At 41.6% G+C, this 26,924-nt stretch overlaps 1 protein-coding gene across 1 annotated transcript in view; it reads right to left on the reverse strand.

The window, feature by feature from the left end:
• Positions 1-14,688: 14,688 nt before the first annotated feature.
• The window catches only part of MAN1A2 (mannosidase alpha class 1A member 2), a 136,630-nt gene continuing 124,394 nt past the window's right edge, over positions 14,689-26,924 (reverse strand). Inside the window, exons 12-13 of the mRNA XM_050333222.1 lie at positions 21,835-21,950; positions 14,689-19,380 (exon numbers count right to left, since the gene is read on the reverse strand). Of these exons, the coding sequence (XP_050189179.1) occupies positions 19,248-19,380; positions 21,835-21,950 (249 nt within the window). The 3' untranslated portion in view covers positions 14,689-19,247. The remainder of the gene's footprint in view (positions 19,381-21,834; positions 21,951-26,924) is intronic.

The following is a 26,924-nucleotide window of genomic DNA, read 5'->3' on the forward strand; positions in this document are numbered from 1 at the left end:
AAGGACAGCACAGGCACACATGCTCTGTTTTCCTCTTTGCTCCACCAGTGGGGTAAAAAATGGGACTGAAGCACCTTCCACTGTCACAGCTGCTCATTCATGTGAATTTAAGCAAGAGCCAAAGTTTACCTTTTTTCTGTGAATTATACAGTATTTTGAAGCAAAAGATGCTGACAGTGAGTAAAGGACCAACAGCGTGGTAGCATGGAGCAAACCAAGACACAAGTCTTGTGAGTCAGTGTTCCCAAGGCATACAATAGCCCTCAGCAGGCCAAGATTAAAGGCACTCCATTCCCAAGCTGTTTTGTTCCTCAGACTGATTTTGTAGCTCCTTCTTCCGTGAAGGCAGTACCCAGGCTCACTTCCTTTCCTATGTATCCTGTCACTAACCAGAAGAGAAGAGGTCTCAAATGTCCTGGCCAGTTTTGAATATCCCCATACCTATCCTTCCATGCAAGTTCACTAACTTCAAGCCCTCAGTTCTCCATAGACAGGCAAGTGTCACACCTGAGCTTCTGATGTCTCAACCCTCCCCTGCTCTGCCTGTCCTCTACACATTTGGCTTTTGCTCTCCCCATTGGCCATCTTTCTGGGGACAAGGGAACTTTATAAAAGGAGTCTCTAAGAAAAGTTTTCTGCTCTTGAGAGAGCTGAAGTATTTCTGCAATTCTTCTCCAGCCTTTAATGCTGTTTTTCATCACTGTCAAGCCATAGCCTGATATGGTGCTATCACAAGAGCTGGGATATGGGCTTGGATTTCCATTTGCCTCTCCCTTGTTCAGAAGTGTGATGATTCACTTTTTCCGCCATGGTGACATAATCAAATATCCTGAAGGAACATTTCCTCTTTCTTAGTCAAGGCAACTTCCAGGAGAGGTTTGGAGAGAGAAAGAAGAGGCACAACCACTTCAGGTGCTGCTGCTTTAAACTCTAGCAGAGCATCAGCACATCCTTTCAGGCCTCAACTCTTCCTGCAGCTGAGACATTACGCTTCAGCTCGCCATGCTTTCTTCCCCATCATTGCCTTCCAGGGACACTGTTCCTCTTCCCTCTCCTAGAAGCACACTTCTATTTTATTTATTCCCCTCAATGCACACCCTCTTCCACTCCACTCCTCTCATGTATTTTTTCCCCTCCAATCTCCGTTGTGCCCACTTTGTTTCCCTCCACTGTATTATGGCAAACTGCTGCTGAGTAGAGGGGGATAATCATTGCCCTCCGTCTACTTACTGGCTATGCTCCTGTTGACATAGGATACTGTCTCACCACCTTTGCTGCTGAAGCACAGTGCTCCCTCACATCCTGCTTGATGTTTACCAAGACTTACAGATTTTTTCAGCAGAGCTTCCCTCAGCCACTCAGCCCCAGCTCCAGCACACAACTTTGCATCAGTCCCTGTTGAATTCTGTCAGGTTTTTGTGGGCCTATTCCTTCAGCCCACACTGTAGCTCTGAAAGGCAACTTTGCCTTCAAGCCTGTCACCTTTTCCCCCGCTTCGGTGTCATCTGCAATCCTGCCAAGAGTTCACTTCACTGCCTCCTTTTGTCACCAAAAGCCTCCTTTCCATTCATCTCTGTACATACTCTGTTCCCCTCCAGGACTCTCCATTTCTGTTTCCATTTCCATTCCCCTCTGGGCCTCTCTGTTTACAGTCTATGGGCCTCCAGTCACCACCACTTATACCCTGTTCCTTTCCAGTTGCCAGCTTTCATTCTGTTCCTGGGAAGAAGGCTCTGAGCTGGCCACAAGCCTCCAAAAGACTCCCAAGTACACAGAATTCCCAGCCCTCTGAGTGCTGCTAGGAAAGCTACAGGTCAGCTCTGTGTGTTTACATATACACAGTTCCCTCCAGGACTGAATAAGGCTCTCAGGATTCATAAGACAAAACGCTGCTGAAGGTGGTTATAAAACACCTCTCAGAAAAGCAAAAAGGTGTTTAACACAGTAACACCCGTTATTTTCCTAGGCTAATTATATCTCATCCTAATGTTCAGCCAGAACGAAGTGATGGGTGCAGCCATGGCTCTGTTACTGAAGTAGGAGTAGAAAGGGCAATCCAGGCACACGGAAATAGAGCAGGAAAGGAAGGGGGAGAACAACAGAAGCAAAGCTGCTATTTAATAGGGGAAAGCACTTAGCACATCAAAGAGCTGGAATATTACAACACATACTAGAAAACTGGGACATCGTTCCCCAGGTTTAACAGAGGTCTTAAAATATCCACAGATGCTGCCAGAGAGAATAAAGGACAATTTTTCTTCTGCAGTTGAGTGACTTGTTTCCCAAATGCAAGCTCCCGTTGCCAGAGTCTATTTTGCCATTTTTGCCTTCTCCGTATAAGACAGTGGGATCTTTTAACCTCTCCAAGAGCTTAACGCCCAAAAATCAGATTTATAAATGCTAAATTACTTCTTCGCTGAACTTTTTTCTATTTCTTGCTACCACATACCTTCCTTCAATCCCCATAACAAGGCACTCCTGCTGAGAGGGTACTCATTCCCCACTTGTGTTGCTACTCTGACACCCCCTCCTACCTCATCAGCAATGTATTCATACCATGACAGAGACCTTCTTGTCGCCTTTTTGATTTCTTCCTTCTTGTACTCATACCATAGAATTTATAATTTTTTTTTTTTTTAAAGTTGATGCACCAATGCTCATAGACCCATGGAAAACGTTGTCCTGCTGTGCATTTCAGGTGAAATTTACAGTTCTTACTTGAGGTGTGTCTTGTTTTGGAAACACTTCCCACACTCAGCACACATAAAGAGGTTTTCTCCTGTGTGGACTCACTGGTGTCTGTTGGGGTGAGTGCTCTGTTTGAAGCAGTTTCCACACTGGGGACACACACAGGGCTTCTCAGCCTTGTGGGTTTGGTGGTGCTGGGTGAGCGCTGAGAAATCCCTGAAGCCTTTTCCGCATTGCATGTATCTGAAAGACGTCTGACCACTCTGATTTTTTTTGGTGATTCCCAAGGTGAGAGTGTCACCTGAAGCTTTTCCCACATTCAAGAAAAGAGTAGGATTTTTCTCCTGTGTGCGTTTTTCCGTGGGAGTCCAGTGGGAGCTCACCATTTGCTGCATATTAAGGGCTTCTCCCCTGTGTGAGTTCTCTGGTGTTTAATTAAATCAGAGCTCCATCTGAAACCCTTGTAACATTTGGGGCATTTGTGGGGTTTCTCTGTCTGAGATACCTCACACTGATGAAGATTTGATGTCTGAATGATGATTTTTGTGCAATTCCTGTATCCAGAGTGATTATCTATATCATCTAATGGGTGGAGAAAGATGACACTCAATAACCTGTTCTAGATGAATGCCATCATCTTGTCTCTCCCCAGAGAGTTCTCTCTGGTGAGTCTCTGGCATGCTCTGCTTCTTATAGGCCTTTACCTTGCTACATCTCTGGAAAGTGTTGTCTTCAGATGCCTCTGGCGATGTCTAATATTGTTTAATGTTCTCAGGATTGTCTGCCAGGGGACCTTCATCTTCATTCCCGCTATTTGCCTCCTCATCTTAATGAAGCCAGTGGAAATGCTCAGCAAGAAAGCAATATAAGGACATAAAGACTGTGAGACTTTACTAAAGGCTAGTTTAAGGTTGGACTCAGAGGGTAACACCTCTTCTTCACACAGGGATTCGGAATTGTTCCCATCTTTAATCTCTGATGATTAATGATACCCTGGACGTGCCTGCAAACTCAACAGAGAAGTGACTTTGTTGGCTTTATGTTACAAAAGTACTGAATCACTTTGGTATATTCCTCACCTTTGGGAATGTTGGTGGGGAGATCCCTTCTTTACCCTGAAAATGGCCATGCACAGCTCCTTCTCTTCTTCCATCTGGAGACCAACTGTGAATGAACCCTGAAGGAGACTTCAGAACAGCAGGAACTACCACCCAGACAACCACTCCATTGGGAGGATACTCTTCAACCTTCAGGCTGTCCCAGCGTTATCACTGCCCCATCCCTCATCCCACCACATAGTAAATTTGAGCTGTGCATCTCCTGCATGACAGATACAGTCCCCATGTTTGACAGGGACCAAGGCTCCAGGGGACAGAGGGAAGGGAGGGTGATCTTTGCCTTGCCACCCAAGTGAAGAAAACCCTGTCCCTCAGGAGCAGGGTGGGAGTGCAGCCTGAGGGGAACCAGCCTCCTGAGCGCTTCCCTCACCTCCAGCGCTGGAAAGTGTTTGGGAGAAGCCTCGATGTCGGTCCTGGGCAGGGGGAGGGTGGTTCGCTCCTGGCCCACTCATCCTGCTGCTCCCCTCAGGGGCTGATGCGGGAAGCAGTTCCCAGAGAGCTGCCAGGTCAGGGAGCTGGTGGTGTCTGGTGCCACAAGCAGCTGGTGGGTCAATGCTCTGGTGTGAAGTAAGACCTCAGGGTGAGGCCAAAACCTCAAACATGGTGAAGATACTTCAATTTGCAGAAAGGTGTCCCTGTGCTGAGCTTCTCGTAGCCCCCTGGTGCTGTATCCAGCTCCCTGTAGCACCTGCTGGTACAAAACCTGCCCAACAGCAGGAAAGGAAGGAAAACCTAAGGCCTGTGTTATTTATTTTTAGCTGTATTTTTGTGGTGTGGTGGGGATTTTTACGCCTCTGATTAATTTTTTGGTTTTTTCTTGGTGCCAGGGTGCAGGGAGGGCCGGCTGAAGGTGGAGAGATGGATCCAAGCACCACCCACCCTGAGTGCTGTTGGGTTTGCATCTGTATTGTCTTTCACTTCAGGTATCTGCTCAAAATAGTGGAGTGCCTGTAATAAAAAATACTGGAATCCCGAGGGAATGGGTACCTGAACACACTACGCTGCTGCTCAGCAGAGAGAGACTGTGAGTGCTGTAACCCAAAAACAAACACAAGCCAATAAAGATATTCTGAGGGATATAAAGAGGGAGAACAGGCACAGTTACTGCAGAGTGGCTGATTTGCCACATATTTACACTTCGCTCTATTTTGCAGCTGCTTGTTTATGTACTCTTAAACCTGGCAGGTTAGCAAAATGGCAACCAAAATGTACTTGATCGGTAAGAGCCTTATTATTTTTAAGCTAGCTGACCAGTACCATTCATCTAATTTAATTAGTTTGTTTGGCAATCAGTAAAGCAAACTATTGGTTATCAATGAAGCTCCACTGTCAACAGGATTGCGGTCAGTAAGAAAAATTTTGCTTCTGTAAACACACTGGAAAAGAAAAAAAAAAGTCAAGGCTCCTTTGCTGGAAAGGTGTTTATTTACCCTACAGGTATGCAGAAAAGAAAGAAGTAGCAAAGATATGGCAGCGATAATTACATGCTACAGACAAACTAATGACTTCTGGTTCCAGCAGGTACAAAAGGTAAGACCACCATTTGCTGTTAAATAATTTGTCACTACAAAGGAACAGATTTTTGCTTGCTAAAAGGGAACAGGAACTCTATTAACGTATATTTTTCATAAATTTAGGAATACTCAGAGGAACAGAAGCAAAAGTGGCTATCATGTCAATATCAGAAATACCTGCTTGACACTGGTATCATTACTATAGAATATGGTCAATGGAGGGCAGTTGGATTGTAAATGCCATGTTTTTATGAAGAATTCATTTTGTCAGACAAGTGTGACACTGGTATTCTGAGCGCATTGCAGATTTCAAATAATGATAAAAGTTTTGATTTATTATTAGCAAAAGTCTGATTTACACATTTTCATTTTACATTACGATATTAAGTAAATCAATATAGACTAAATGATAAAAATCACAGAATTAATGTTAACTTTCTCAACTATGATCTTTAAATCAAATCTGCATTTTAATTTTTATTTTTTTTTTTAAAGCGTTGGCTCACTTCATAGGCTTGGTGCAGAAACACAATGTGAAACAGTATGTGTAGCCTCTGTTATGTAGGAAACCAAGAGTAACAATGATCTCTTTACCTGAAAAATCTGTCAGCCATACATCTAAATATAACAGATTATAGCAGCTGTGAAGCTAATTTGGAAAGTGGGAGTACAGTAGGATACATTTCAAAAGACATCCCTGTTTCACCAATTCTTGTCATGACTCCTGTAGTCCCATATAATATTCTTCTCCCTCTCTAAAGCTCTCAGTCTGCATCTCCATCTCAGTTCAAAAGCCACTGGAGAACCAGACTTACTGTATGGCTGTGCAATGGATATCCTAGTCATACCAATGCTTGCTATTTCTAGAAGTTCCTCATTCAAATAACCAAACTTCTCATATTTCTTAAATAAGATGTGTCTCTCCAGTACTAGCAGCAAGCACAGAATATTAAGTAGTTGAGGATTAATCTATGAAAGGGAAAAGGACACTAATCAAAAGTAAAGAAGATCTATTAAATCTCCATCTTGGTTCTATTATAGGTGCCACTCAATTCTGTGAGTGTCAGCTGGGCTGATAGGGGGGTTGTTGTCATGTGGCCAGAAGTTCCTGACAGCGAGATGCTCAATTAAGAGATTGGTTTGAACAGGGGAGCTCATGGGGTGGGGCTTCTCTTCTTGTAAAGTCATGTCCCATTTAAAAAATGCAGAGAACTCTTTAGGCACCAATAGTATGTCTACAAAACTGGTTTCTTCAAGTACACTTGTCATCTGTGGATGCACATGTGCTCACAAATGCAGAGTCATAGGAATGGGTGGGACTGTAGAGAATGAGGGCTGAAAGTTAAGCACTGTCCTGCAATAGCACCTACAAGTATCTTCCATCAAATGCCCATCACTAAGTTCAAGACAGTCGCTCTCATGGCAGGCATCTTTTGGTCCATCTTGCAACTGATGTCTCTTGTCTATGGGGCTCTTGAAATAAACTCTGGCACACAGGTACTCCTGGAGCAATGGTAATTCTGGCCAACCACAAGGAATAATTAAGAGATGAAAACTGTTTGACCCTGAGCACAGCACAGTAGGTTTCGCCTGTAAGAACTGGTTGAGGCACTGTTTTTGCACAAGTTTTCTTGTTTCTAGGGACTTTTCCTCAGTACCTTTAAATTTACTGGTTATATATTTACAAAGAAAAAGTAGTTACTTCTATGACGATCTCATTTACTTTGACCCCTCTGTTCATGGTGTTGCTATAAATGAGGGAAAGAAACTCGGAAAATTTCACAGCAGGAGCTTGATCACCTCTTGTAACAAGCACTGTGATAAACTGCAAACTGACCAGGTCCCACCGCGGGATGTAGATCCCAGCTGGATCTCTCCACCTGGCTATACTGCCAGGGAATCCTTGCCTGGATTGAGGCTGTGGGAACTCCAGGGAGCAGGCAGAGGTGCTGTGCTATGCAGGACATCGGTGCTCAGACTGCTGGTGGTAGAGGGCAAAGCTTCCTCCTGTACTGGAAAGGCAGGTGGGAAGTGGCCACGGATAGATCTGGGTGAGGTCCCAGGGTAAGGACTAGGTCCACATTCCTATCTCGTCACCCTTTCACGGGGGAAGGTGTTTTGGAAAAGGGATGTCACGGACCGGCCGCTGGGTGGGGTGAGTGCAGTATAAACCTGTGACTTTTCTAGCGTGTCCCCTTCCCGAAGCTCCTGGGTAAGACACAGCGGGCAGAGACGTGTCTGAGCCTAGGACTTATTCCGCAGGGGCATCCTGTGGTTAGAAAAGAAGGAGTTTATGATCAGCTGTTCGATAGGATTGGTGCTTGCTTCACACCATTTAAATCTGCTGGCTCTGCTGGTCTGTGCCTCTTACTACCACAAGATGGTATCTAGTGATAGTTTCTCCTCACTTGCTCTGTGAAGCCCAACTTAATATTCTGACTGTGGAGTTTCTGTCTTCACAAGGTCTGCGCTTTTATCACAAATAACACGGTGCAAGGTTGCTGGTGCAGACTCCTGCTGCTGGGTACAGTGGATTCAGACAGAGACAGACCATTAACCTGATACATCACGTGCAGCATTCATACAGGTAAGTATTCATCTCACCTCCTCTCCTGCTAACATTCTCAGGTGCTTTGCAACCCAAGTCTAGCCCTCTTACAAGGCAAAATTTCACAGTGTAGCTTTAAGGGAATGGCTTGATGCATTTATTTCGAGAAAAGGTCTCAGGTTCATCCTCTAAATATTGCTCCTGTGGGAGTGATGCCATGTGTGGCTGTGACAACAGAGCAGTTAGAGCACAGCTGAGATAGTGTCTGGAAGAAGGTCCAAACCCAGAGTGCCACTGTCTAGCTTTCTGTTCCTGTCTGAGGACAAACTGGTTCATACACTGGCAGTCTGCATGGGTCTGTGCAAGCAGGGAGGTAGCACAGGATTAAAGAATCCACAAGTTTCTCCCTTCCCTCCTTCCTTCAGCACTCCTGCAGCAAGAGGTAGAATAATCATGGGTGATAGTTGAGGTAAAGTGTAAGAATCCTGTTCATTATTAATTTTGAGTGGAAAAATTATCCTGCTCCTATAAGGATCTGTGTAAGAATCCAAAAGTAACTGTGAGATATTTATATCACAGAACATTTTACTTGCATATCATGCTATTGAGTGTTATGTTTTATACTTGGTTATTGCGAGCCTAAAACTCACTAAAACCAGGATGTTACCAATTGTTTGAACCAGAACAGTCAACAGGATAAATTGCCTGGTATGTCTAGGGAATGAAGACCCATGTCTGCTTCAGATTTAAGTTTTTAAAAAATGTCACTTTCCAAAACAAGTTGCCCTTACTTCAGCATTTGTAGCAATGCTCAGGGTGAGCTTGATGCAGCAGTGCCCACTCTTGATCATTTCATGTGACTGAACTTCTGCCAGATTGGGAGATATGCCAAGTCTTCTTTTTATTTTTTAAGGGTGTTTTTCATCATTCTGAAAGAAAAGGAAAGGGCTTGGAAATATTAAACTCAGAGTGACTCAAAGGTTCAAGAATTAAAAAAAAACCCAACACATAAATGAAGACATGGAAAAAGATCTTCAAACTTATTATTTAGAAGCAATCTCATAATTCTTGCAGCCTGACTCAGAGTTTTTGAAATACCTAGCTTGTTAAGCAGCTAAAGTACAGTCTTTTCTCAACAGGAGCCAGTTGAAATCTCATAGAGGTTACCAGCTCCTCCTGATCAGACGTTTCTGCACCCGCCCCCAGGAAGAAGGCTCTGCACAGTTCATGTCCACATCACAAACTCATCTCCATCCTTTGTGTTGATTTCCTGATCTGTTGAGGGCAGACTGCCGTGTCCCCTGCACTTGGCTGGCTCTTCTGAGCTTCGCTGACTCCTGAAACAGGGAACTTGGCACATCCTGGCAAGTTACACAGAGGTAAGCAAAGGATGTTCTGCATTTGTGAGGCAAAATGCAAGTGTCTGACATTTGAACCTAATGTTCAAATGTCACCAGTTTGGAAGTCAGTCTGACACTACTATCAAAACCAAATCAAGACTTTCAAATTTTGAGCTGAGCAGCCTGGATATGTCTTGAACACAGAATACAGCAGCCAACAGAGAGGTGAGGAAAGTGGTACCAGCACCAGATCACACCCAGCCACATCAGTACCCTTTTCCAACAGCTCAAGCTGGCAGAGAAATTTCCACAGCAGGGGTAAAATATGGATGTGGGCAGAGCATCTTTCTGATGCAGCTAACAAGCATCTGGCACTGAACATAGCCTGTTCAGAGGGAACATCTCCAGGGCTACATGCTGTGCTCTGTGAAGGGGTGGGTGTGCTTTCCCCATAGACTTCTATTAAGAAACAGCATGAGCAGGATCTGGAGGAAATTGGAGGCAGCATATTGAAAGGTTTACTTAGGCGACACACTGGAAAAGCAGCATTTGTGTATTATTTAAGCCAATAAAAAACCAATGTAATGATGTCTCCTCGATGTGGCGGTAAATCTTTCACTGTTGTCACTGAATTCATCAAAGTTTGCTTCACAGTAAAGCAATTAATTTCACAAGTTGATGGCTGGTGTGTATTCAAAGAATGTGGGGATTATTTTCCTATGGAAAATGTCCACTTTAGTTGCAAAATATCTAACGAGAACCTGAAAAGCTAACCTTGCTGTGATACAAGTAGAAATACAGTGTCTGAGCTTGACATAAGGTTTTAGCAGACTATAATACTAGTTTGACAGAAATGATCACCCAAGAAATACTGGTTCTAGGATTTGAGCACACTAACAGCGATAATCCATAGATCCTTTGAAATTATTTGCCAGGCTAAAATGTACAAAATGCACAACCAAGCAACTCAAATACGAATGGGATATGTACCCAAACAAAGGACAAAACGAGAATATAAGTGTGTGCAACAGACAGTATCTTCAGAGATTATCTCTCCGAGGGTACTGATGATCTTCACTTATTTTGATGTGTAAGAATCATTGCACAAAGGACTATATTTGTGGTCTGTACCACTCTTTTTAGTATCATATTTTTAGCTACTTGGTTTTTCTTCAAAAACAAGTCTTGAGATAAAAAGAGACTGGTGTCCTACGAAGCACACTATGCTTCAACACATTGCAATCTTTCTGCTTCAGCCACAGCAAATCAGTGTTGAAAGATCATTGGATAAGCACCTTAGAAAACTTAATAGAAAGTATTTTGATTAACTTCTATTTATCATTACTCAATCAGCATATCAAACATGAACAAATTGCTCCCATCTATGAAGATACAAAAGGCTTGCTTTTTTTGTTGGGTGTTTTTTTTGTTTTGTTTTGTTTTTGTTTTTTGTTTTTTTTTGTTTGTTTGTTTGTTTGTTTTTTTAACCAATGGCATTTTACACTTGCCCTGCCTTGGAAACAAATAATTTTGTAAATTCAGCTCTACATTCAGAGACACCACAGGTGCTCTAGAATGCAGGACAGGAAAGGACCTCCTACATTCTTTATTTAGGTACATGAAATTGCAGGCAAGCACACATCATCTTCTTTCTTCAGCAGATAAACATGTTTTCTACTTCTAAGACCTCATTGTCAGAAATGATTCAGACATTGCAGGTATCAATTTGTGTGGGGTTTTTTGGGGCAGGTTTGTCCTCCAGAAAACACAGCTTTTTTTTCTCTCCCAGGATGATCAATCACTGGATATTTTGTGGACAGCAGTTATCCCCTCTGTCAGCCTTCCATTTTGCCAGGCTAAACTCTTCTCACCTCTCCTGATGCCAACTCTCCATTCCCTGGTAAGCTTCAATACTCCTGTCTTACACCTGTTCCACTGAGACAAGCCCTTCAGAATGCAGGTGACCAGAACCATACACGGTATCTCAGATGTGTTCATCCGGCTTTCTACAACACTGACACTTCTTTGGTTTCATCAGAAATACCCTCTCAATGCATGGATGCTTTGCCAATGCCATGAGGCTGTTTGACAGATCTTATTCTGCACACTGACAGCCTCTATTGACTCAGTAAGTGACTGGACTAATTCCTAAGAACATTCCCCCTCCCTGAATGTCAAGGTCTATTAAGTACAAAGATAACCAAAGATATCATTCCAAGGTACATTTGTAAAGTATCAATACTTACTTTCCTGCTGTTCTGTAGGAATTTGCTCTTGATCGGACTTGAGGTTAGACAGACCTTAGTTGTGACCCAGAACAACCATTTTTTTATTTTCACTTGCTTCTTTTCATCCTGCATTGGTGATCTGTGTATTATGGCTGACTATACCTTCTGTTTTTTCTCACTGTTACTGATTTCAGACTGACAACATCCCAGATTATAGTGAAAGGTTTTGTTCTTAGTCCCTGGAGGAACAAGTTTGCATTTTGACTTTTTGTCTTCTGCTGTTCCAGGCCTCAAGATTATCTGATCCTTCATTCTCTTTATTGACAATTCTTTCTAACTTTCACCTACAAATAAATTCTTCTTGCCATTACAGAAGATTTGTCCTAGTACCAGGACTCAGTGACATTCATTAAAACACCTACTAGTTTCTTTCTCCGTTCTGTACATCCATTTCCCCTTTATCCAGTTCCTTATCCACTGTGCAGCTCCTGTGTTCAGCTTTATATTTTCCAGACAAGTTAATCAAGGTGCACTATTGCATACATTACTGGAGTTCAGTTACATTGGAATGGCCTGCCCAGAGAGGTGGTGGATTCACCATCCCTGCAGGTTTTTTAAGATGAGGCTGGATGTGGCACTGAGTGCCATGATCTAGTAATCACAGTGGGGTTGGATCAAGGGTTGGATTTGGATCTCTGAGGTCTTTTCCAACCCAGTTAATTCTATGATTCTATAACTCTCAGACATAACATACATCCTTCACCTGGAAAATGACAGATAAAAAGTAGCACCTGATTACCCTGAGAACTTTGGGATTCCAAGTTAATTCTGTATCTTCAGGTACTCTTTAATTCAAAACACATCCTGTGGCCTCACAGATGGTTCAAGTAGAGCCAGAAGCTCTGTTAAAGGATTCACAGGAATCCATACACCAGTCATGTATGGATCTATCTGTCCACATGGGAAATCTTCCAGCACCTCACCTCCTGGAACCCACGCACAGGCCTCTGCCTCAGCTGCTGTAGCAGACTGCTGGCATCCACTTGTATTCTTTGAGACTTCCTCCACTGATTTCCTTGCTCAAGCAACAGCATGGATTAGTGAACAGATGGGTGTGCACACATACACAGCACCAGCTTGTGGAAGAGACAACTTGAGGACATTCTTCCATTTTGTTGCTGTATCATAACATAGTTCATACAGGACTTCTGTGACCCCATACCAACACATAATGCTATTTTCCCAGTCATCCTTTCCGGTTTATATGGTAACAGATAGACATCATACCTGTTGCCTGTGACTACTTGTACAATGAAAACCATGTAAGAAAGCAAACAGTGAAATCATTGGTATACATGGACACACAGTGCTTTTTTCTTCCTCCTCAAATCCTTCCCCGAATTTTTACCTGCAAGTAGGTTTGACTGTATGAGTGACTGCTCTCCTCAAACCTTTTCACATGGGAGTTGGCTCAGGCTGAAATATTGTCAAAAAGACTCTGGCTTTTCACATTAAAACGAAGAACACCATCAACAACCTTCACACATCCCACATATGAAGCAGCACAGATAGAGTAATGCTTCCTTTCCAAAGCCCACAGAAAGCACTGAGAGAAGCCAACTCCCTGAGCTACATGATGAAGGCTAAAAATAACCCATTAAAGGATTAATTTCAGGATTTTAAAATACAGCTAATTAATATGCATAGGAAAGGCACATGGTCTCCAGGAAGGAGCACACACAATCAGAGAGTCTGCAAGGGAAGGGAGGGGGGCGGGTGACATGCAGGCAGAGTGCCAAAGGAGAGATAAAAGAGGATATTCCCTATATATATCCCTTGGATAGAGAACATGCAAAAAAAAAAAAAAAGTGTGTTTCAGAAGAGGTAGAAGCAGAGGGGTGAAACATTTCACTGTTGAAGAGGCGGAGACAACACGGTGTGACCACAAAGGACAGGACCCTGTGTGAAGAGCAGTGAGGACAGTCATGACGCCTTCAGCATTGGCCAAAATGTTATACTTGAGGACAGAGAGCCTGATGGTACCAGGGCACAAGGTTTTGTGTGTTAGGGCTCAGTGGTCAAGACACTGTGATGTGAATAAACATAAACATGCTTTGATACACAAAGCAAATTTTAGTGAGGTGGCTTAAGGGCTGAGCACACCACAGGGAGATCAATGGAAGCAAAAGCTGCTGCTTTGGTAGTGACACTGTACTTGGAAGCTGGGTGCATCATGAATGTACTTGCATGGAAAGCTAGGGAGCAACAGTTAAATGCAAAACTGGATCTCAGGATGGATGGATGGCATGGAAGGGCAGCAGGTGTGGACCTGGTGTCATGTGTTGCACTGGATTATAGCACTTTGGAAGCAATTTTCTCTTATGAAGTAATGCTGAAGTAGGTCTTTGCAGCCTGAGGCTAAAGCACCCTGGTTGGGTGCAGCCTGGGAAGGTTGGGCATTGGATGTAAAGCACTGAAAGAGGATGCACAGGCTGGCAGTCATGAAAACAAGGTACCACATAATGAGCAACACGGCTGATGTCAGACAGTAAGGATTATCCACAGGTATTGTGAATCAGAAAGCAAATCTGGTTATTCAGAGGCTGAACTGCAGAACAGAGAACTATAGCAGCAATTCCAGTGAATTTAAAGGTGTAGGGTGAAAACAGGCTCACCTGAAGCCATTTCCTCATACCAATTTCCCTGTGAATAACATTTAAGCAATTACAACGTTTTCTGTTTCACAGAGGGCAGATGAATGGACAGACAGACTTAAGTGACCAATTCACTGGCTACTTAGTCTCAAGAAAAGATTGGAGTTTTAAATTGGTGTTGTAAGAAAATTAAGTTTATTTAGTAGCACTTGTTGTCTGCCTGTCCCTTTACCCTCATCTCTAAGATTCTTCGAACTTTCTAGCCACTTTCATGCAAATTTGACAAAAGGGAAGAAGTCTCATGGTTTTGTGAGATTTTACTTTCACAATGGCACAGAATCGGCCTCAGACTGCTGTACATGCAGCTGCATCTTGAGAACAATCTGAACATGACAGCAATCTGTTAGAAGCAAGCAGGGGGTACAGGGGTTTAATTTTGCAACAAGGGGTCTTGATACACGTTTAAATTGAAAAAGTCCTTAGAAAAGCTGCAGGGGAGAGAAAAGTTCCAGCACCACCAAGCCTATGAAATAGGGTCAGCTTCATGGTCCAATGCTCCAGGATGCTGCTGTTGGAGGCAAAGGACACAAACCACACCTTTTTCACTTAAAGACATTCTTTATTCAATCTTTTTTATATACAATATTATTTTTTTATCTGTAAAAAGTACATATGCAGGATTCCAGGTCAGAGGCAGAAGGTTTCCACATCAGAAGATAGACTTTTGCCCTTTTATTATTTTGGAGGAAAAATAATCTGTCAGTTTTAGACAAAGCAAGAATAAAGGCAGAATGCAAATCCAACTTCCACCAAGCAATTAGGATTAAAGGCAACAATTCACTGTAACAAGTCAGGCTGTCTCCTCCAACTTTGGTGGTTCCCAACTCTTCTGGGCATTTACAGAGCAGTTTGTTGGAAGGCGCTGACAGCTGGAGCAGCTCGTGCTTATCATCTCTGCTACAGTTGCACACACGTAACTTGCAAAAGAGCTTGGGGTTCCTCTTTGTATGGCAACACAAACCCTTGAGTCAGAAGACTATTTCTCAAAATTCAAGGAGCAAAAGAGGGATGTCTTATTCAGGGTGAACAGATCTCCCAACTACAGTATGGATCAAGAGCTTGCTTTCACTTTTTTCTGGTATCAAGAAGCCTGTTTCTTTATTTGTCCCCTTAAAAACATGGAGTAAAAACATGGCTCAGTCTGCTAAAAGCCTGTTACTACAGCCCTGAAAAAATAAACTGCTTCACCATTTTCTGTAGATGCCATCTTATACTGTTGGTCCTCTCAATGTTAATGCTATTAACCATCTCTCCATTCGAACTAAGGAGAGTCACATTATGAAGGTTTATAGAGCATTTCCTCGGGGACAGAAGAGGGGATCATAAACAGCCCAACAGGGCTTTGCTTAGAGGATAGACCTTTAACCTTGAAGGATGGTATTACAGGGAGTATGTAATAACTGTCACTTTTTAGAACCCAGGTAACATTCAAATCCTGTAAAATACTGATGGGAATACATCAGTCATTGGGAGGTAGAAGACAGTGATCCACAAATTTGGAGGATCACGAAAGGTGTGACTGGAACATGGAACTACTTGCTTTTCCTTTTACTCCAGGGTACCTACTATTTTCCATACTTTTCTTACACATTCAGTTTTAAGGACTCCATTGTGCAGCAAAATTAACAATCAGAATATCATTCAAGGGTTTTGTTTTTATTTAGAGGACAAATCTAAGAAGTTGACTTCTTGACCGCAGGACACACACAGCTCCAGGGTTGTTAATGGAAGCTGCAGAAATCTGGCCTCTTTGAAAAGTCAAGCTGTAATTGTTAGAAAAAAATTTACTGCTAGCAGATCCTGACCAACAGGCAAGTTTGAGGCGTGGATTAGGAAAAGAACCATACGTCCTTGTTTTGACTGCATGCAAACAGGAAGTAGACAATTCTGGGATTTCCAGGCTCTTGCCCAAGTCCAGTGTGCCAAAAAATATACATGATTTTCTGTTCTTTATTTTGTTCTGTAAGGGGAAAGGGTACTGTAGAAATTGGTAAAATGGGACAACTACCTAAAGAAAATGAGGATTGTTTTGTTAGAGAGTACAGTGCAAGACTCAGAAACAACTAGGACTAGAAAGTCATTTTGTGCTTAAATTTACACTCTTATCTTCAAGAAAGTAAGTCAGCAGCAACAGAATGAAAATGGCAATATTCTACTGTACCTTATGTACCCAGAGGGAAAACAGTCTGAACTTTGGGTTGCATGTAATGCCATTCTGCAGATCAGAATCTACTTTTCTGTGAAGGACTTAGAACAAGGGCACACCACTTCAGTCAGAAGTTTCAATATACGTGGTGCTCGGTTATTATGCACAAATCTCGCTCAGAACCCATTACCTCCAAACTCTGCTTGATCTAGAAAATCTCAGGATGAGACTCATGAATGACACAGCAATTAGTCCTTAAAATGCATTATTTTTGATAGATTATGCACATCATTTACTTCTGGAGGGAAAGGATAGTTGGTATTTTAAAGAGTGATAAAATAGAAACTGACTGCTGTTGGGATAACTGGAAAATAAGAAACAAGTGTCCTTTATTTGGTACCTGCTGCTTATCTACACAAAGAAGAAATAGTAGTACTGTACATCTGCTTTGAGAAAAATACCATCCCATAACAGGAAATGGCTTAGTCCTCAATTCAAGCATTCTTGTGGCAGTGAGTTAACCCATTGGGATTCATGGAGGAATTAATTTGAAGGGTTGCTCTTTAATTCACAAGAGGGGGATGGAAGAGCAGCAACGATAAGAAGTTTGCTGTTTTGGGGACTCCAGAATTCTGTCCTTGACCTTCCTCTGAACAGACTGGCAGCCATTCTACATCTGCATTCATTAGGAGGTGTATGGGGATGGTTTTATGGGGTGCTTCTATTTTTCTCCCCCCCTTTTTCTTTTTTTTTCCAAATAAAACAGAAGTCTGCTTTTCCTCTTTCTCCTTTATACCCAGAGAGGCTTAGGAGAACAAGGTAGTCGAGTGCAGTTTTTAACAAATAAAAGTTCTCATGGGACTGGAAAAACAATTTGAAAACACAATGTATCTGAACTTCGGAAAATGAAAAATGACTAGTTCTTCAGTAAGTTACTGAATAATAATTAGAAAAATAAATTAATGTGGGACCAGTATGAAGAATCCATTTATTAAACTACTTCTAATTTTAAATAAACAATTACTGGAATCAGTATTATTTACTATATTAATTACTTTATCAGTTCTCAAATTATTTTCAAAATACTCCTGCAATTACTGTAACTGGTATTAAGGTACAAAGATTGAGATTGGAGCTTGTGGCCAGCTCCATGTCTTCTTCCTCTTAAACTAAAGTAACTGGCTGGAAAAAAGAATCTGATAGCATTTTTATTTAAATCATGTGATGATTTCTATATCTAAGTTAGTGTCACATACAAGTGAAGAATAATTTTAGGGGGGAAACTCTACAATCAGATATGATAAGGAAAAAGTTTTTATATATAAAATTTCATATAAAAACATTTTTGAGGGGGGAAAATAGCACACACCCCCTTTAGATCTGATGCTGTAGCTCACTAAAGAGTTGATGTATGTCTGAAAACATCATCAAGATATTTTAAAGACTCAACCTGTGCACAAATTAGGAGGCAAAGGGCACCTAAAAGTTGTTCTTCAGCAAAGGGGCCAGTCACCATGGCAAAAAGATTTGAGAGCTATATAGGGGAATAAAAAGAATAATTTGAGCTGGAACAAGAGTAGAAAGAGATTGAGAAGAACAAAACTGAAAAGACACAAAATTTGAAAAGACCTGAAAAAAACAAACTTCTTTTGGCAAATAAGTGAAGACTGAAGCAGACTCCATTTAAGCAATACTGTCCAGCCCAGTCATGGAGTACTTGAAAAAAAACCCCATGCAGGTAGCAGCACCTCATTCCTCATAAATTAATAAAAGAAGAGACTCTTCAGTTTCTTTTTCCACTCAGACGTAAGAGATGTTAAGTTTCTTCCAAAAAAGATCATGTTGCATTTGTACTGGAACCCCCAGAAGAACAGCAAGTTTTGTAAACTAAAACAAAGGCAATTTCAGGCTTCTGTCACAAACCACCTGCAAAAAAGGTTCTGTGAATAGAATCCAAAGAATGAAATGTAACTTTTAGGAAAAATCCAGATTTTGTAGAAAAATATAAAGCAACAAACTCCTGCTGCTTAGCTCAAGGAGGGCTTTCTGCAGTTCCATATGTATCCTCCTATATAAATCATGAGAGATTGTTTTTCTTATGTTGTCATCTCTGTTTATTTAGCTAAAAGAACCAGGACTGAGAATGGTTTTTTTCATGTGACATGATTTGTGAGGAAGGGAAGCTTAGGCTCCTTCCTACCCCTGTGATACGCTCCAGACTCTGTGACTGTAGCTTGCCAAATGAACTAAGCCCACACTGCTGACAGTGAACTACAAACCAAATGCTTACTAATTATTTTTTCTTTTTGGATATAAGCATTATTTTGAAAAGGGAAAATGAGGAAGCAGTACTTTTTATACTTTAGAGTTTAGCTTTAATAGCTTAGAGGCCCTGAGAATGGCTGCCAGTCTGGACAAACAGATGCTCCTTAGAAAATTCAGACAGGTACAGAAAAAAATTCAAATCCTGATGCTGCTGGTGTAGTGATGTTGCTTTTTGTTGTTGCTTTGTTCATGCCATCATAAAAAAAAAAAAAAAAGAAAAAAAAAAAGAAAATCTAGGTATTTGGAACCCACCCAATCTGAAGAGGTGACTGGTGTGTTGTTCCTTGCAATAGTGAACAGCAGCAGCAAGTTCCTCTCCCTGGATGGGAAAGCCTCTTCTTCCTTAAGCTGCTGCATTAATATTATCAGTAGATTCCATGTCTTGCTAGGGTTCAAAGCATGTGAAGTCTCTGTCCTGCAAAAATCACACCGACGTGTTTTGGTCATGTATAAAACAGAACTTTTAACTTATCTGTATGTTAAAGAGCTTCATTTCTCATTGCTTGACTTGGAGGTCTGGTTTTACCAAGTGTCTGTCTGTCTCCTCTCCTGCTTAAAGTCTCAAGTGGTCCATGTAAACAAAACAGAGCTGAAAACAGTCTCTCTTCCTCTTCATAGAGCTGTTTTTATCGATATGCAGGATTTCCTGACAGTGTGGTGTTGGCTAAATGTAAAACAGGCAGAGGATGAGCTTCTGTGTTAAAAACCCAGTTGTCTAATGGTAGAAGATCATCATTGGAGAAAAGCAGATACAAATACCTACAAATCAAGACAGAGAGGAAAAATGGGTATTAAATCAGAGCAATAGGCAGGGAGGGCAACACAGCAGTGTCAGGTCCCACCATTCAGCAGCTGAAGATACAAACAAATTACTTGCTTTCAACCTTTGTACAGCACCCACATAACCTTCTCTATTATAATGACCTGGAGAGTCATTTTTATGATGATCAAGGCCTTCAATGAAAAGTTGTTATAAAGACAGTATTTTAATCTTTAAAAAAACTTCCATTTTTTAAGTCTCCTTTTAGAGGCTTGCAGTGGAAAACAAACACGAAGACACCAAGCACAAGGATTTGGGAGTAAACCCACTTGGGAATTACTAATCCTCTTTAAGCTAAATCAAAGATTTCATGGCAGCACAAGAAAAGCCACTAAGCCATGGCAGATACCTGACTTGTCATCACTGTTCTGGAAGCTGGTTTAGCTGCTTCTGGGAGGATATGGGACTATATACTGCGCAGAGTGGTCTCATAAATGTTGCACACTGTAATGTAATGCAGAGGACAGGAAGCATGTAACAAATGTTACTGGACATACGTGGAAAAAAAGTATTTGTTGTTTCTTTTGTCTTAATACACACTGTTGAATGTGGCTGTGCTACACTCTGTAGGAGGTAATGGTAGTAAAGATTTCTGTCAAGGCTTCTTAATTCAACTGCTAAAATGCAAGACATTTCCCTTGTTACAGAAAAACCGACAGTGTGAGTTCAACTGCAATACCATGGTGTACAGGACCTCTCATCTCCTGCTGCAGCTTGCTTTCCTGTCATCCAGAAGAAGACAGGTCTTGCAGTACTTGACAAGGAAGAGGTGTCATTTCCATTAGTGGGTTCTGTCACATCCAGAATGTGCATACACAATGTTCTGCTCTTACTTCATGCTCTCTCCATCAGACACTGGTAGTGTCTGCTGCCTACAGTCGTGTGTCACTTCCTGATCAATTCTTCCATGCCTTTATTTGCCAGTTCTATCCACAGCACAACCCAGTCAGTGGAGCACTACTTTTTCCTCCCTTCCTCACCAATTAACCATTTATGGATAAAAATTTCTTGCTGAAATGATTCAGTTTTGTCATGCATATCTTTCTCCACACTTTTCATTTGTCTTTAAAGTATCATGCCTTTCCCTTCCTCAGTACTCCTGCCTTGCTCTCTCCTCTGCAGCTCTACAAACTCTCTTTTGCAACAGCAGCAATGTTTCATCTTACTCACACTCACTTTCTCATTTGATTCACACTTTTTCTTTGAATAACTGAAGAAACCTATTTCTACATTCTGCTCCTTCCCACTCAACAGGTACCTTCTTGCTAGGTACTGCCCAAAACTCTCATAATTTGCTGTGTTATCCTTGATGATTCAAAGTATCTGAGCAGCAACAATGCATGTTTGGGAGAGTTATCAATTTTGAATTTAAGGGGAATGAAGATGCAGAAGTGACCATTAATAGGAGAAAAGATTACAGCAGGCATTCCATAACACACATTTTATGCCCCTCTTCTAAGGGACATCTTCATTTTCCTCATGGCATCACACCCAACCCTTATGTCTTTATTTTTATTTGAGCTATCTTGACCTTCTGTTCTCTATTTTATCTCAACGTGAAACCAGTTTCTGGTTTGCCTATGCCAACTGCATCACTGTCAAACATCTAATATCCAGCTTTTCAATAATACTTTGTTTTGTCCCACAATCAGGAAATGATCCAAACCAAAAGCCAATACAAATTTCTGAGCTCTTTCCTAGAACTGCCACCTTCAGCAAAGCTTGCACTATAGTATATCCAGTTACTGAATGATGCATCAGTGAATTTTCAGATCTCCTTGTGACTATTTAAGATGCAGACAGGATTCTGGTGACACATCAGAAGTCAGCCTTGTCACCACTGAAGTCCCTTAGGAGCAGATTTCATTCTCTGATTTGGCTTTTATAGGCAGATCAATCATATAACATCAGCTCCTGGGGAGGTATTGTTTCTCTGACTGGACCTGTTTGAAACTGCTGCCTCTCTCTTTGGGAGCATAGCTTTTAGTCTCCAGAAAATGAACTTGAAGGATTAAATGAAATAAAATTAAAGAAGTCAACAGAGCAGGTAGCAGTAGCTGACTTTATGGAAAATAACATAGGGAAAAAAAGTATTGTGATTATGTAGAGGAATTTGGTAAGAAGCCAGCAGAAGGACAGAATAGGCACACTATTCCCTTATAGACAAGGAACTTGGAGCCCCTTCTTGTCAGTGAAACATGCTGTGGTGCCTGAAATAGGCACCAGTACTACCACTTTCAGGATCTGCTTTCTCCCTGCTCCATTTTGTGCTCCCAGTACCACAAATTAATCTTAGATACATCAGCTACAGCAAAAACTTGTCGAGCCACTGCATTCTTCTAGAGCTTGGATGCCACCTTTTACCAGAAGATGCAGGAGTGAAGAGGACTTACTTCAAAGTTTCAGCAAGGAAAAAGCTCTGCTGTACGTCATCATATGTGGGAGATGAGGAATAGACATCCTTGACACCAGAAAAGCCACCACTAACTCGGCAATACTTGTCAATTGCCTGCAAAGAGAAAGGGAAAAGACATGGAGAATATAATTGGAGAACAACATCTGGGAACATTAAAGAATCAGGCTTGTCCAACAAAGGAGGCGGTTCTTTCCATGCTGCATTATTCTGCTGTGAGTGTACTTGTCAGAGGGTGCTATGGAGGTTAACAGTTCATGCTGACCAAAAAAAGAATAAAAAGGGACTGGACACATATAGAAGTACCATACCTCCAGGGCTACTGACAACACTGCATTTGGCAAATTGCTACATGCTAAGAAAGTATTCCAGGGAAGAACACTTACTTTCCTGGGTATTTACTGTTGGTTGGTATTGATGACATGACAAGTACTCTGTAGACTTTTGCCCTGAGCTCGTACAGCTCCTCACAGGTAACACCGAGTAGAACATCCATCAGTCAAATCAATGCATTATGTACTACTATGTACATAGGAAGATGAGAAACATTTGTGGATTTTGCAGCTGGAAGGGTCTGAAGAGTTACAGGAATTCTGTGACTAGTAGCCAGTCACAGAGACTTACTGAAAGTAGGAATAAAATACTGTACTCATCTTTAGTGACTGTTGATTTCATCTTACAAACTCTTCTAGCTGCTGCTTTTTCCACACATTTCCATCTCCTACATATGCTTTTCTCTGTTTCCCCTTTATACAGCTGAAAGTCAAGTCAGCCTGTGTGCTGGACAGCAGAAGGGCTCTTTTCCATTAAAGCATGACATTTAAAACTGGAAACATTCCATGCAGAAAGGGACCAATAGATCTGAAATTCACAAACCACCCAGCTCCAGCACAGTACTGCAAAAAGCACAATGGAAGAGGAGGAGACTGGAAAGAATGTGTTAGTAGCTCAGAGCACCTCTCGCCTACACTTTCATTATTCCACTCGCATGCACGACCTTACAGCACACGAGGATATCAGCCATTAAAACTGGCTCCAAAGAAACTACTCTGAAATGATTCACAGGTTATTTGTGCTTCCCTGCTGCTTTGACTGTGCTTCCTCAGCAGACACCAACTCTTTTAATAGACTCATGCAGGGACAGAAAAGGAACAGGGGTGAAGGAAAATGTTTGGCTCAGGATGTCTGTCATTACCAATGACTGAACGTAGCTACCTGTAGTTCAGTAATCTATGATTCAGCCCGTCAGCCTGCATGAAGTTTCTCACCACGTGGTGCTTTAGGCCCAGATTTTCGTTAATTCTGATTTTTGCTAGTTATACTCAACAGAAGCTGAGGGGAGTCAAGGCAGGGGAGGAAATAAGTTTTGAATTATGTGCTTTTTATGCAGAGAAAACAGATTCAATCAAAGCTACCTCTTCAAGGTCCTTATTATTGCCTTTGCATACTAGAAATACTGGAAAACAAAGAGGAATTTTCCATTGGATAAATGCACAAGGAATGCTAGCAGATGCCATCACTGAAATCAGGAGGAAAAGTGAAAAGTTGAGTAAGATATCTAGGGCAGTAAGTCACAGCACATCAGGTATAACAGCTAACCTCCTGCTAGTATATACACTCTTATTCAGTAGAAATGTGGGACTGTTCATAGAAAAAAGAATAATGCAGCCTGGACAAAGTTTTTTCAAGTTCCTCAAGAGCAAGGTTTTTAAAGAAGCAAGAGAGATGTTACTGAGATGGTCACGGCTCTAGAGCCTGAGTTTATGCCAAAAAGACAGTGTTTCTTGGCAAAATCTAATTCTCATTGTAATTCCTTATCTCAAGCACAGCTTTCTCCAAGTTTGGATGGAAATGATTGCTTTTTTTTCTGTTGGGACTTGAGTCTAAAAGGACGAATTGTCTGGATGAATTATTTTCAGATCCTTTTAGCAGGATAGAGCTACACAGAGACTATTCACATGCTGGGATTTGGGTTGAACAGGTTTTCCCTACAGTCTGGAGAGAAAGGTGTACATGATACATCTAGTCCAATGGCTCAGCTGACTTCTGAAGAAATAATGCCTATGCTGTTTATGGAACCATTTGCATGTTCCTCCCCCGAAGTCCTACAGCCCCTAGGCAGGTGTTATATGAATAAACAAGAGCCAAGCACTTTTCCTTTATCGGCAGGAAAGAAAGTGCATGCTCTTGCCATCCTCTTGCATCCCCTTTTTATAAATCTGTAGAACATGACCTTGTCTCTGTTCTAAAGCATGGCAAGATGCAGGAGGAAGCTCCAATGGTTACAACTCCCGCCAGAATTTTAGCATCCAGAGTCTGATCATGCAGGAGTTTCTCTGGTCAACCATTCAGCAACCCTGATGGTGTGTGCCACAGCCTGGAGAGGTGAAACTTGCTAGTGACTGTGGCAAATGGAAAACAAGGAATAAATGGTACAGCTGTTAGGACACCATCTCTTTCCTACTGAAGAATCAAACCTCCATGTCAGTGTAAGAGACAAAACTTGTTTATTTTGGAGACTGCAGGTAATGGACAGCACTGAGATCCTGCTCTGTGCTGTAGAGGTCTCATGCTTGGGTAGCTACGTGCAACACTGGTAAAGCTAGCAGGTCTACAAGCCTGGAGAAAGAAAAGGTGTGATCTATATTAACTTTTTTTTTTTCCTTACAATTACCAAGTAGCCTTGTACCTTCAGAATTTTCTCTTTGGGAAGGCAGACTCGGGCTAGACTTGGTTCAGAATGGGCAAAGGATTCACCCTGGTTGATCAGAGTTCTAGGCAGTACAGGTCGTAATGAACTACAGAGGAAAAAAGCCTCTGAAAGACTGCTGTACAGCTATTCATCCAAATATAAAATTTTAAAATATAAACAAATAAATTGTCCTTGATTCAGACGTGTACAGAATTTCAGGACACTGGATGAAAAGTAGAAAAGCTGCTTAAAAGCCACTTGAAATTTGCAGCGTGCTGCTTTCACACAGAGCTCAGAGTACTCAGTGTAGTGGCACCTGATCTGCCACCCGGATATACTTTCACTCAAGAGCTGAAGTTCAGTCTCCCTGATAAAACAATGTTAAATTTACTGCACCCTAAAATACAGGGAAGCCCTAAATGACTGGAAGGGTATTAGGGTAATGCTACCATTACAAGGCTTTGGCAGACAATAATTTTATGATGGCATACCTGATGTTAGTTCAAATCAATTACAGAAACACATGTAAATATATAGAAGAATTAGAGGATAATTGACAGCATGGTTTTATAGAAAACTATTTCGCTCACAAGTTTGATTTCATTCTTTCATTCTTTGAGACCTACAAATTTGACAAATAAAGGTATCTGCAGAACTGTAATAAACTTAAAAGCTTCTAAGGCAATTGACATGGTACTTTAGGATGTTATGAGAAGACAAGGCAAGCACTACACCATATCAATATAATTCAGTTTAGGGCTGACTGACAGTGCTCTGAGAACAAACTGGCAATGCAAAATCATCATGAAATAGAGATGCTTTTCACAGAGATCCACAAGGAGTGGCCTAAAGTTTTATCAATCACTGCAACACTGCTGCTGGCAACAATGACATAGATAAGTAACAGCAGACAGTGTAATCTGGAGGTAACTGGAAAAGAAAGCCAGAGAAAATGAGTTTCATATAGTCCTAAATCTAGTCATAAAGGCTGTGTAAGTGCAGAACCAGGCTAGCCTGGCATGCAGAGACACTTCAAAGACTTCTGTGGCCATGTAAGACCATTCAGTCTGAGTTCCTCCCAGCTTACTGTGGCAGATGCACGCACGGGGATGGTAAAAAGTAGCAGGGATGTAGCTTTATTTTTGCACAAGGCTGTGGATGAAGTCAAAACTGGAATATGCAGTTCTAGAATTCATTTTTAGAAAAGGATGATGAACTAATGTAGGTGCATGCATTTGGAGAAAATACTTTACAGTGAGAGACAATACAATTTGTTTAGTATCTTAAGTAGAGTCAGTAGTAAGCTTGTTACAATCTACAAAAACTCTTTGGAAAGAAAACATGAGGCAAAAAAAAAGACATTTTAATATAGAATAGGAAGTCATAGGAAAATCCAGTGATTGAGAGCTGAAACCGGGCAAATTCAAATGGGAAATAAAGCATAGGGTTTTTTTAACAGCAGAAGTAATTAAATGATGGAACAAACTACCAAAAGAAGTGGATTTTGTAGTTTCCTGTATTCAGATTAGAACAGAAGAATATGCAACGGTGTACCCTTGCCAAATACATGTGTCTCAGCTCAAAAATGACACAAATTGAAATTTTAGTGCCTGTAACGTACAGGGAGGTCAGAGCTGACCTCAGTTCCTTGGAAATAAAATTTGAGGATCTTCTAGATTGGACCCTAGCTCCGTCAGTTCCTCTGAGGGTGTTGCATATGTGATTTTTCTTGACGTGCTAACAATATGCCCATAAAAACTGTGCCAGTTTCTTTACCAGTTGTGGTACTCCCAGCTTCTAACCCATGAGAGTGTGAAACCATGTTTCTTTTATCTCCAATCTATGTCTGTCTCTTTTCTATCTACTGTACCTCAATAGGTAGGATCAGAATGGCTTGGGTTAGTAGCACCTTAAAGATCAACTAGTTCCAACCTCTCTTCCATGGGCAGGGATGCCACTCACTAGATCAGGCTGCTTGGAGCCCCATTCAACCAGGTCTTGAACATTTCCCGGGACAGGCCTTCCAAAACCTCTCTGGCAAACTGTTCTACTGCTTCATCACCCCCAGTAGAGAATTTCTTCCTAACATCTAATCTGAACCTGTCTTCTTTCAGTTTAAAACCATTGCACCTTGTCCTGTCACTATTCCTCATATAAGAACTCCATCTCCCTCCTTTTTATGAGCCCCCTTCAGGTACTGGAAGGCTGCAATGAGTTCTCCTCAAAGCCTTCTCTTCTCCACATTGAACGATCCCAGCTCTCTTAGCCTGTCTTTGTAGGAGAGGTGCTCCCACCCTCTGATCATCTTCATGGCCCTCCCCTGAACCTGCTCTACAAAGCCCACATCCTTCTTCTGCTATAGGTCTTTTCATTCCATC

Source organism: Myiozetetes cayanensis, unplaced genomic scaffold (genome assembly GCF_022539395.1).
Source record: "Myiozetetes cayanensis isolate MyiCay16 unplaced genomic scaffold, myiCay2020 scf5-8, whole genome shotgun sequence".
Taxonomy (NCBI): Eukaryota; Metazoa; Chordata; class Aves; order Passeriformes; family Tyrannidae; genus Myiozetetes; species Myiozetetes cayanensis.